Source organism: Marmota marmota, unplaced genomic scaffold, assembly GCF_001458135.2.
Source record: "Marmota marmota marmota unplaced genomic scaffold, marMar, whole genome shotgun sequence".
Taxonomy (NCBI): domain Eukaryota; kingdom Metazoa; phylum Chordata; class Mammalia; order Rodentia; family Sciuridae; genus Marmota; species Marmota marmota.
Window position 1 is genome coordinate 21,920,104 of NW_025999977.1, and position 13,326 is coordinate 21,933,429.

Here is a 13,326-nt window from a genome sequence, read left to right on the forward strand (position 1 = left end):
GATATCTTCACAGATCTTCACAGTTCTCCATGTCAGATGCCATCTCTCTAGAAAGCCTCTCTTCTATAAAGGGACACCTCACACTGCACTTAGGTTTTACTTTCCACAGAGGCCTGCTTCCAACCTAACTGAGCAACTAGACTCTAATAATTTTGGAACTCACTATGTGATTAATGTGCCTCACCTCTCAATGTGTCCCCGATGGGATTTAGTCTCACTATTCAGCCCCTCTTTAAGCATTGTAATCCTAAGGAGAAATCATCTTTGTGTGTCAATAAATCATATGATTCATAAATCCTACTTTGACCAGCTCCTTATTTTAATCATAAAAGCAGTCTTATAACTAAACAATAAATCAAGAAAATAGAATATTACATTAGTAGTTGCTTAATTTCTGCCTTTTGCAGGTACTTTAATTATATTCAAATTCACTTAGTAGTACTGGACAATCATTTACATAGAATGTTATTATATCAAAGCATAAAAAGAACCAATGCTTAAACAGGTAGATATAAAAACTATGAATTAATAGTTGTACTTTTTTTATCCTGTAGTAACTTGTAGTCATTCTCAAGATTGTGAAACCAGCAATTGCTTCATAATTACTTTGAATTCAATAACAAAATTTGAAGTAGGATTACCATACCAACATGACATGACATCAACCCAGCAGAGCTCATTGAAGAAAAAAAATAAAAAACAAAATGGAAAGTGATTAAAGTAATGGCTAAATTTATTTTAAAATATGTAACACCCACAACATCATAAATATGTTAGTGAAAATTCTGAAGAAATACAAGCTGGTACATCTAACACCTATGCAAGACACAGTACATGATTCAGTTGACATGGATTGAAAGATGACAAGGAATCATTTTCTATAAATATTGACATTAAGAGAACATTTTAGCAATAATTAATATCAATAAGGTAAGATAGTAATAATAATTAAAGAAAAAAGAGACACTAGTAGAAACAAAGGCCAATACTTGGGTCTCAAGGAGGGCAGGGGGATCTCACTCTCACCAGCTACTATCCTGATGTTTACAGCACAACTCCTCAAAAGACTTTGAGAAGTTCAGATCATGCCACCGAAAATATGCTGCTTTGGCATATTGATTATTTTAAGTTGATGAAACTTGAGAAACAGCAGTTGCAGGAAGGGTCTCTGACCTCCTCCTTTCTACCTAAAAGCAGGTCATAAAATTTCCCACAAGAAAGGTAGCCTCCTATGCTAGGAAGAAAACATTCTTATCTTCAGAGACTGGGAGTCAATGCCAAAATGGATCTGTACACACAAAGCCTCCCATTATGTTCCATATTATTTCCTGGTCACTGTTCCAAGCCCCTTTCTCTTCTCATGTTAGCACAATTTTTTTTTTTATTTTTCATATAAAATTTAATATAAGCATTATGGTCTAAAGGCTTTTTTTTTTTTTGGTACTGGGGATTTGAACCCAGCGTGCTTTACTACTGAGCCACATCCCAGCCCTTTTTATTTTGAGACAGGGTCTCACTAAGTTGCTTAGGACGTCACTAAATTGCTAAAGATGTCCTCCAACTTCTGTCTCAGCCTCCAGAGTTCTTGAGATTGCAGGTGTATACTACTGTGCCTAGAGCCTGAAGGCTTTTTTTAATTTTCCTTTTGAGGAATCCCACATACAAGTAAAAACATTAAATAAAATTTGTATGCTTTCCTTCTATTAATCTCTTTCAAGTCATTTTGATTCTTAGGCCAACCACAGGACCTAGGAAAGTAAAAAGAAGTTTTGCCTCCCCAACAGAGTATCTATTGTCTGGCTCTATATGTGCTTAATTGGCTTTCCTGGCCTTTACTCCAATGACACTGCTGCTTGTGGTCAATCCAGTGGTCAATTCTTAGTCCTCATCTTACCCTATAACAGCATTTGAGGCAGACACTACTTCCTTTCTCACCGAGATACCATTCTCTGATGTCTTCTCCTCCAGCTACTCTTCCTCGGTCTCCTTTACTGTCCTTGTTTTTTGACCTCTAAACTTCAAAAAGCCCAAGGGTTCAGCTCTCAGACCACTTCTAGTATTTCTATTCACTCCCAGGTGATCCCAGCCAGTCCCACAGCTCTAAATTCTGCTGTTCCCAAAGTGGCATCTCTAGCCCAGTACTCTCTCCCACCTTATGCACCCAAGTAGTACTCACTGTCTCCACTTGTATACCTAATAAATGTCTCAAGGTTAACACATCCGATTCATGCATAAACTCCTGATCTTTCACTCCCATTCTGTAGCTGCTCAGATGAAAAATCTTAGAATCATCCATCTTCCATTCCCTCTCCCCCTCACAATCCACATCCAATCCCTCAGCATGCACTGTTCTTTCTTGTATTTCAAATATATTCCGAGTCCAACAATTTTGCATCTTCTTTCACCACTCCTAATCATTATGATTGGTCACACCTGGTGCTACTGTCTGAAGGTTTGTGTCTTCCCAAAATTCACATGTTGAAATCTAACTCTCAATGGATGGTAGTAAAAGATGGAGCCTTTGGAAAGTAATTACGATGTGAGGCTCCACCCTTACAAACAGGATCAGTGGTACTTTAAAAAAAGGCTCAAGGGGGACTGGAGATATAGCTCAGTTGGTAGAGTGCTTGCCTTACATGCATGAGACCCTGGGTTCAGTCTCCCACACTATAATAAATAGATTTTTTAAAAGGCTTGAGGGAGCCTTTTTGCTCCTTCCTCCATGCAAAGACACATAGATGGTGCCCTCTATGAAGAACTGACCCTTATCAGACTGTGAATGTTCTAGCACCTTGCTCTTGAACTCTCCAACCTTTCATAACTGTAAGAAATAAATTTCTGATCTTTATAAATTACCCAGCCTATGGTATTTTATTATATCAGCAGGAACAAACTAAGAAGCCTGGGTTATTGCAATAGGCTCCTAACTGGTCTCTCTGCTTCTGTCATTGCCCCCCACTCATTCATAGACTCACCTTAACATGTAACAAAGTTCATGTAACTTGTTCACCAGAAACTCTCTAGGGGTTTCCATCTCATTTAGGATGAAACCTGAAGTCCTTACCATGGCCTACAAAGCCCTACCTGATCTCCTCCCTGACCTGCTAGCAACCTCTCTGATTTCCTTCTCCCTGGTCCTCTGCCACTGAGTAGCTATTTGCTGCTAGCCTTGATATTCCTGAGACAGGCCAAGAGCCCTGATTCTAGCACCTGTGCATTAGCAGTGGCTGGACTCACTCTTCCCTGAAGGATCCAGGTGACTCTCTCCTTCATTTTTTCCAGGTTTCTTCTGGAACTCCATTTCAACATTCTTCTGCCACTCTTTGCCACCCTACCCTTCTTTATTTTCCTGCATAACAAATTACTATCTGTTTATTGTCTGACTTCCTCCATTATTATATACCCTCTAGGATAACAGCAATTAACTGTTTTGTGATTGTTTATCCCCAGTGTCTAGAAAAAATGTAGACACATAGAAAGCACTCAATAAACATTAGAATAATCAGCAAGATGATTGATTGTAATGACATAGCATTTTGAGGTTATTAGAAGTGACAAACTGTGGTTACCAATGCCTTAAGCAACACTTCTATATTTCAGATTGTGGCAGACACCTTTGGGAATGTCTCATGCTACACTCATAGACTTGCTCATGACATAAGATTTTTAGAAGAAGAATGTTCTAATGGGCTTCATAAAAGAATGGCAACATCCACCCAGAAAGGTTTCTGAGAGAAAGAGCTCATTACTGTTTTCTGAGGACTGAAAGAACAAAGCCTTGTCCCTGGGTCAAGGTAACATGGAATATTCTGCAAGCAAATATTTGCTTGGTCTTACCCATAGACTGAAAGTACAATCCTGGGCTGGAGCTAAATTTTAGAGACCACATTGACTTTGCTACATGCCCACACAAGATGGATTAATTACAATATTTTCTAAATCTTCATAAGTAAGATTTAGAGTTTATTAACTCCCATTAGAGTTTTAAATCAGTGGAGAAGGAACATGCTATTTTTCTGTCTCCTTAATAGAAATGTTTAGAGATAAGCATAGTATTTAAATCCTTGGGATGTGTAAAATTGTATTCAATAGCATTTTTAGACAAAGCATTAAGAATACTTTAAAGTGTTTGTCTACTGCATTAATTTTAATTATACTTCACCGGACTCATGATGCTTTGAAATGATTTGTAAAATGCCCTCAAGATCTTTTATTAATCAAAATACAAGCTTCACCAAATTCAAACGCTGGTGTTTCTGACTCTGGGTAACAGCAGCTTGCCTGAGAGTTCCCTCTTCTGTTTTAAAAGTGTACTGCAAGTTACATTTCATGGATTTTACAGCAATTCTGGGTAGGACAAAGGGGGCTTCTCAGAAAAATGTCAAGATACAATCCTTTTATTTACATAAACTATCCTTCCTTCTGAGGTTTGGAAGGCTGTGCTGGTGTGCAGAGGCATGAGGGGAAGAAGCAAATCTCAAGGTGGAATGGCGATTTGTGTTTCTTCCTAGAATTCTCATGGAAATGAACTTCAATCTTTCAAAACATGGGGCAATCACACTAATCCATTTTCTTCTTTCATACAGGTGGAAGGAATATAATCTTAAAAGCACAATATTACCTGAAACTTTTATCTATGGTATTTTTAGTAAATCAACTATTTGCTTGATAACCAGCAACTATCTTGCTTTAAGAATTAATTACAAGGCAGGTACAGTGGCACATGACTGTAATCTCAATGGCTCAGGAGGCTGAAGCATGAGGATCACGAATTCAAAGCCAGCCTCAGCAACTCAGCAAGGCTCTAGCAACTCAGCTGAGACCCTATCTCTAAATAAAATATAAAAAAGGGCTAGAGATGTGGCAGAGTGGTTAAGTGCTGCTGAGTTCACTCTCCGGTACCAAAAAAAAAATTAATGACAGTCAAATTCATATCTCAATGCCAGCTCTAAGCAAGAACTTATTAATATACTTACAACAAGAAAAAAATCCTTGTTTCATATAACCCAGGAAAATATACAGGTAATTAGGTTGAGCCCCATGAAATTGCTAGCAAGAATGACAAACACTGGCAATTGTCAATGAAAATATCAAATTGTCAATACCAAAATCAATATCTCACCAAATACACACAGTTCTATACTTTAGGAGCAAAAGGTCCTAGGGACAGAATTGTGCAGGGAATTAGAGGGTCTAGGATAGATAACATAGATACTTGGAAGCGGGCAGGGCAGCCTAGGTAGATCTGAACAAGAAAGAATTAAATGATGGGGATTTGAGGGACATTGTTACAAACATGGTCACTCGATGACACTTAATCCTTTCCCTTGCTCCTGAAGAACAACAGCCAAGCCTTGTCACTACCAGCAATGGCTAGAATAGTGCTTGGTGATCTGCCTGGTACAGTTTTGAAATATTAACTTTAATAGATAAAAGTTTAATTTCAACAAATGTCAGTTTTCTTATGATGGAAAGAGAGGTTGGTTTCATTAGGGTTTTTTAATCAGCATTGATTTACTTTTGTATCTATTATGGCCTACCCACTGCACCCACCTCAGCTCTCTGAAATATATTCTGCACTATTGGGTAAAAATAGTTTTCAAAACTTCAAAAACTTTGCTTTTAAATACACATTATTTCTTTAGTACTACTAAACAAGTTGCCCAAGTTGTACAATTCTGTTCTCCTGTGGACAAAGTTCAGCCTATTGTCAAAAAAAATGGTATATGACTTTGAAATGGAAGTCCTATCTCATTTTCATGCAGGTTATCAATACCTTTACTTTGTCTTTGAATTATTTTATGCATCTGTAAATGATAGAAGTCTGATATTAATGCACATGACTCTTGTCCACAGAAATGTAAATTAATTGTTAGGACAGGAGGATACTATATTTTTATTGTTGCCCTAAGAATGACTAGACCCATCTTGTATCTATTGGCAAATTCATTTGAGAATTCCTTACTTCCTATATATGTCTGTTTTTGAATTCTCTTTGGAACTCCTTATGACTTTTTTATTTTATAGGGTCTCAAGTTGCTTAAGGTCTTGCTAAATTGCTGAGGCTGGCTTTGAACTTAGGATCCTCCTTTCTCAGCCTCCCAAATTGCTAGGATTACAGGTGTGTAACACCACACCCAGCATTGAACCAATTATAACAGCTTATGGATTCCCTCATTAGTTAGTGAGTTAAATAAAATCTTATGCACATATTCACTTCATATCTTTATGAGTCATGATTATTTGCTCTTTTAAAAATCATTCTTTATCATATCATCAATTACAGTTTGATGATATTATTTTTCCAGGATATGCCAAGATGCCATGTTCAATGACTCCTTAATAGTGAAGTCTTATACATATGCCTGACAGAGAGTCAATTTTTGAAGGTTATTGAAATTGATTTCACACTTTAAAAAAATATCCCCAGGCCTTGCAAAAGATATAAGTCCATAGCATAGCAAGAATTATTTGAAATACATCTTTAATTTTAGAAAAATCAATATGCAATCTACAAAATACTTTGTTACATGATTATTAGGGCTCAAACTGTTTTATATTTGTATTGATAGGACACAAAATCATATTTTGAGTAAAACATTATAACAGTCATTGTTAAGGAAGAACTTCTAACTGAATTTATAAGAAAAGGGCTGTATTATAAGCACAGCTCCAGAATTAAGGGAACTAAACTCCTAGAACTGTCTAAAATATACATCAGGTCAAAAATTTTAGCCTTTATGTTCTGAAAAATATCCTTTTTCCATCCCTTTTTTAATAAACTGTTGTGATTCCATTGAAAAAGGAAATATTCTTTAATTCAGATCTTCATAATTGATCATGTGATGATCAATCCGTGAACTCATTTATATTGTTACTATGACTCTGTGATTTGTAAAGTGACCAGACTAGAACAACTGGAACAGAATGGGACTAGTCACAACTGCTCCTCTCTTTGGAAATGTGCCATAGTGTCAATCAAACAACTGACTTCAAAATGGTCAAACTCGTAATAAACAAGTAAACTAACCTAAAATGCTATAAGTATTTCTTCCTTTATTCCCTCGGACTTCCTTTAAAAGTGAGGGGGGGGGGCCTTGAAAATCACTATTTACTTTCTGACAAAAGAAATTCTACTTCCTAATTTTTAAATCTAAATAGACCCTACCTGATTTTTTTCACTTAGAGCTCCATAGTCACATTTGACCTCCTGCCATTTCTAAGGTCAGAAGAATCATATTAAGAAGGCTCTCATTCCTACACAGAATGTTAATTTAACACTAAGTAATGAATATTTAAGGTTCTAATAAATGTGCAAATTAACAATTATGTGGGAGCACCCTGCTGTTAATGCTATCAACCTTTGCATTGCTGCAGAAACTCAATTTGGGCTTTAGTCTTTTGTTACTATATTTTCAACAATGAGTCTTGAGATGCTCCCGGAAGTCTGGGTGGCTTGTGAGTAAACGACCCTAGCAGTGACGTACCCACAGATACTAGTCAACCTGTGAAGCATGAGAGACAATTAGTTGAACCCTTTGTTGAATTTATTTTGAGGTATAAATATTCATTAAGTTCGTCTAAATCAGATTGTGAGTTCTTTGTAGGCCAGATGCCATAAAACATACTTGGAAGGGAATGGCAGTAATTAACCCAGCTAACTTCCCTGGGATTGTGGTATAGCATCAGATCTGGCCCACTGCCATATTTGTTCTGGGCAGACTGAAGTCGCTCCAGAGTGTGCCCATGCCAGATGAAAAGAAAAGATGGTGGAATTTTAAAAACAATCACACACACACACATAGATTTGCCCTCCTAGACACATAAACAGTGAGTCTCAAACATATGATATTATGAGCAATATGTCAAGTGAAGTTAAAAAGAACAACATTAATTCCTTTCTCCCATTGACTTTTGCATTCTGTGCCTTCACAGTAAAAAATGAAAAGCAATAAAATCTGCTAATTGATACAGACCATCATAAATGTTTGTTTTAATCTGTTATTTGAACAGATTAAAATGAATGTAATACAATATTAAATAAAACATAGGAAATAAACTCTGTAGGCCAACAAAAAATGTTGTTGGGAAGAACATTATATCAGTTTTGACTCAAAACAATCCAGTAAATAGAGAAAAATGCCTCCTGATCATATTTAAGATTCAACATATATTGGAGTGTATTAAAACCACAGAGAAGTTTGTTTTTCAGACTAAAAAACATAATTCTGATTTGTTGCTGTAAATACTAAAAGGAAATTACAACTAGTATTATAGGTGCTAATGATGCTGGCTTTTCACTAAAAACTAAACTATTGTAGTCATTTCCCTGACTTTGAAGAGTAGAAATGTCTTCTCTCAGAAATATTAGTAAAATAATCTAATGTCTTTCACTTTACTCATCTTTTAAAGAATAATACTCTAAATTAAGCATATAATTAACATAAAATAGCATGATAGCAGCACTACATAAAATAATCATGATTTAGAATCTACTCGAGAGAGGCTTCTGTTAATTACAAATAATACTTTATCAAAATACATTCTTAGAGTCTATACTTTTAGAAAACAATATTCATGAACTTTTAAAATTCATCTTTAATGTACATAAATATTTTTAACTAGTGTCCAATACTCTGATTCTATTTTGAAAGGAATCCCACCAACCAAAAGGCAATATGTTTTAGTGACTTGTACTAAAATATGTATATCAACAGGAATAGCTTCTTTGCAGCACATACCAGAATACAAAGACACTTTGCAAATGATAACAGAGTCAGGGAAAGACAGCTACCAGATACAGCCAATGATTACTTACCAATGTGGTCAGAAGATGGGAATATAAATAATTCAAAACCACTGATACTTCCAAATCTCCATTTTAGCTGTGGTTTCAACCTCATTCTCTACTAAAGCACGTTTCAGAGATGAGCAAAAGGGGAAGTTAAGTATTTTGGTTTACATCTTCTTTGATTGCCTTTCCCTCTGGTACAGATGCTAACACAGCAAGAAGAGATTGGGGACTGAGGGATAATAAACATGGCACTCAGGTAATCCAGAGTACAAAACAATCAGCCACTCAGTAATCAAAAATCAAAAACCTTTCAGCCAAACTGGCTGCCAGGACGTATTTCAGATAACGGTGCCTTTGAGTTTCAATAAGAAGCAAAATATCACACAAATTATAGACACATTTAGATGAAACCCCTATGGCAAAACATATCAAAAGCATAAAACACAGAAGGTTTGGTTTTAGGTCTAAGCTTCAGTACACACAGCCACTGGGCCTGTCCTAAGCCCACCACTCAGAAGCCAATAGCAGAACTTCATGTGGTTTCTCTGAATTACATATCTGACATATGGATCATCATCACTCTTGGTACTTCTACTGAGTTATGCAGCCACCAGCTTTATCTGGGTCTTCTCCATCGATTTTAATCCATTTCTTTTCTATTTCAACCTGTTATATAAAAGCAAAACATGGGCAGCATTAGCAGTCCAATTTATACATGAGGCAAGGATGGGCCAGCTCACACTGTGACTTCAAACACAGCCCTCCAGCCTCCCGCTCTAGCTTAGAAGAGTGCTCTCTTTGGGGACTAAAGAACCCCTCAAATCCTTCCCTCCAAATCTAAAGTTCTTTAAGTCAAACATACTGTAAATATGCATCTAAAATATTAACTCATTTTTAATTCCATATTGAGAATACATGTATATATTGATAAGATATTGACAAGTCTGGCTAGATGTGATCAGTTATCTCCTAAAGGATCATATTATACAGTCATTGGCCCACCCAAAATTTAAAACACACTCCAAATTATCTTCCTAAAACAAACTAGTTTACAAACTAGTAACCCAGTTGAGCCAAACCATCTGTCTGTGCTGCTTCTTTTTCTAATCTCATCTCAAATGTCCCCTCCTCATGGAGACCCTCCTGGACCACCCTGGATAAAGGAGTCTCCCCTCACCTCATTCTCAATCCTGTTGCCCTATCATATTCCCTTTTTAGAATTCATCAGTTGTTGAAATAATATTATTTGCTTGTTTACTAATTTTTTGTTTGCCCCCACACACACACTAGAAGCTCCATCAGGACAGGGACCTTGTCTCTCTTGTTCACCACTGTGTCTCCCATCTATAGCAATAGCTGGAACTGGGACACAGTTCATCAGACACTAAAAGGAAGGTAGCATTATGAAACTAACAGACAGTGGGGATGATGAGGACTTTGAAGAAATAAAGGCACAGATCCATGGTAAACCTGAGATACTTTGTTGTATAATTTTAAGCTGTCTACTAAAACTATGTGAAATTGACATATTCTATAAATAGGGAGGCCGGTATAAGTAAAGTCTCTGTGTGTACTTGACTCACATTTCAGTCATACATAACACTTACACAACTAGTGTTATAGGTCAGGTTCCCAAGAAGCAGATTCTGAGATAAGATTCAAGTGAGAAAGTTCACTGGGGCGTTCTACTGATCATTGACGGCAGCGGGGAGACAGGTGGGCAGAGCAGCCAATATCTGGGAGGCTGACCCTACAGTGGTCCTGTAGACTTAGCCTAGCTGATCAAATGGGGTCTTTATACACTGTATCTACCCATCTCTGGACACAGGTGACCCAGGAGAGGACATGACCTTGGGCAAAGCAGCTCTCTTTAGCCATGTTGGAAAAGTAAGTTCTTCAGTGACAAAAGAAGTACCCAGGACAGCATCTACCCATCATTAATTCTATCAATAGGAAAAAATCACCAGGCTCAAACATATAGACTTCTAAACAGATGGTCCAAAATAAAGAAAAATCCTGGTATATTACAATGTTATAGGATCACTAGTTGGTGTTAATGATGCCTTATATAAAATCACGTGATTTTAATAGGAATAAATGAGTAGAAAATCAGGATGGCATTAATCATAGCTGAGATTCAACCAACACATATATTTAAAATGCTATTAGTATAAATATTGTCCATGTGCAAGACAAAAAGAAAACAAATTCTAAACAGAACCACCTGTTTGTTAAGCACTATTCAATTTCTGTGATTTGCAAAATATTTTCCAATTTTAAAAATATTTGTAAACAAAACAAGCAACATATGTCACCATTTTAAGATACTATAGGAAATATGTGGGAGATATGCTCTGTGTGTGTTTCTAATATATGTTTAATATATATGTATATTAATATAATGTCTAATATGTTTCTAAAAAGATATATGTATGTGTGTATATACATACCAAACTTTGAAGATAAAAAGGAAAAATAATAATATATATGAAGGAAAAATAAGTTTATAAACAGATGTAAGTGTAATTCACCTGGCTCAAGAGTGCAGAACTGATGGTGAACACTTAAAACTCTTGTAACAGAGTAACTCAGCATTTCTCAAAGGATGCTCCACAGAATACTAGTCCATAAGATATTTTTTAAATATTTTTTTAGTTAGATGGACCTTTATTTTATTTATTTATATGTGATATGTTGAGAATCGAACCCAGTGCCTCACACATGCCAGGCAAATGTACTACCACTGAGCCACAGCCCCAGCCCTCCATAAGATATTGATGTGTGTTTTATACACACATAACCACCAGACAATAGTCCACAGTCAATGAGTTGGGAAAAATTAGACAAGCAAGCTTAGCAATTTTCTTTTCGTAGGACTTTTCAGAACCTTCATTTAGTTAATTTACTATCCCAACCTTTTTTTTTTTTTCATTGAATCACTATGAGAGACACATGTTCCACAGCACATGAGAAATGCTATTCTAACACATGTTCCTCAGAACATCTTGGGAAATCTCACATCATAATTTTTGTTACAAATGTACTTCTAAGATATGAGTTCATTTTAAATGTCCTGTTTTTCATTGAAAGTTACAAACTGTTAATTTGTGTTCTCCAGTATGGAAGAGAAGAACTAAGCTCAGTGGTACTACAAAGTTTCCATGGCCAAACTTATTTTCTAGAGCAAATATTATTACACACACACACACACACACACACACACACACACAGTCACTTCAGAGGGTAAAGCAAATATTTAAGCCAAATCAGGCCCCAGTTCTAGATGGCCCAACATGAACCAAGGGGCTCTAGGATGTACCTGGATGTTGTAGCAAGCTCGCTGTTGAACATGTTTCTGTGGCTGGACATCGCTCTCCATCCCCAGAGACCTGACCTCTGTCCTTGAGGCACAGGACTCAGGCATAGAAAACTGAACAGTAGCAAATGGATACCAGTCAGAGGGGATTTCTTGGTCTGATCCAAGTTCTAGTTTGTATGACAGACAGTGGGGATGATCAGGACCTTGAAGAAACAAAATTGAACGGTCAAAGTGTTTTAATGCCCATTGAACATTTCTCCTGAACATAAAAGGCATTTATTTTTTACTTTAATAAGCAATTCCATTGGCATTATAGCAGTACAAATTCTATTTAAACAAAATGCTATCAAAATCTACAATTGTGTACCAAGTAGTGGAAATTCCACCTGCATTTTTAAGTACTAGCTCTAAGAAAAAGTATAATTTTAGCCGGACATGATGATTCAAGTCTCCCAGCATCTTGGGAGGCTGAGACAGGAGGATCATGAGTTCAAAGCCAGATTCAGCCACTTAGAGAGACCCTGTCTCTAAAATTAAAAAAAAAAAAAAAAGTCATATATGTGTGTGAGTGTGTGCGCATGCGCACACATGAGCACGCTAGGGATGTGGCTTAATGGTTAAGTACCCCTGGGTTCAATTCCTGGTACAAAAAAAAAAAATTACAATTTTGTTACTGTTACTATATCCCTACAGAGATTAATTTATCAAAATGTTCCCAATTACAAGTATTACAAAGTTTTTTCTCTACTTAAAAGGTAAGAGTAATGTTTATAACATAATTATTTGGCCACAATGTGCTTTAGCCCTGTGGAAACCTCTTAAGCTCTTACAAGTAACTCTTAATTCATTCATTTTCTTACCACTCCATTTATAGATAATGCAAAGGTAAATTTCAGCCCAAATTAGGTTATATGAAAAAGTATGATTTTGTTAAATTTGAAGTTTTATTACATTTCAAAAAATATTCCAAACTAAGAATTATTTTTTCAGTGGGACAGATTATTTTTCACTACTGTAATTCTCATTCATCCTTCTAAAAAGCTTTGACTGGAACAGATACAGAGTGCAGAGATGGGCATATTGGCATCCAAAATTTCAATCTAATATTTGTTTTCACTCTATCCAATTTGTCATTTATTGAGCATCTACACTACACCAGGGATCTATGCCAGACCCAGAGAGATACTGGATATACTCAAAGATATTAGGTGGG

General features: G+C 36.3%; 1 protein-coding gene across 5 annotated transcripts in view; it reads right to left on the bottom strand.

Annotated features, from left to right (window-relative positions):
- Positions 1 to 715: 715 nt before the first annotated feature.
- The window catches only part of Ston1 (stonin 1), a 56,067-nt gene continuing 43,456 nt past the window's right edge, over positions 716 to 13,326 (bottom strand). For all 5 annotated transcript variants that reach the window (XM_015479681.2, XM_048804411.1, XM_048804410.1 and 2 more), the window contains 2 exons: positions 12,114 to 12,316; positions 716 to 9,460 (listed from right to left, as the gene is read on the bottom strand). In XM_015479681.2, the coding sequence (XP_015335167.1) occupies positions 9,386 to 9,460; positions 12,114 to 12,316 (278 nt within the window). In that variant the 3' untranslated portion in view covers positions 716 to 9,385. The remainder of the gene's footprint in view (positions 9,461 to 12,113; positions 12,317 to 13,326) is intronic.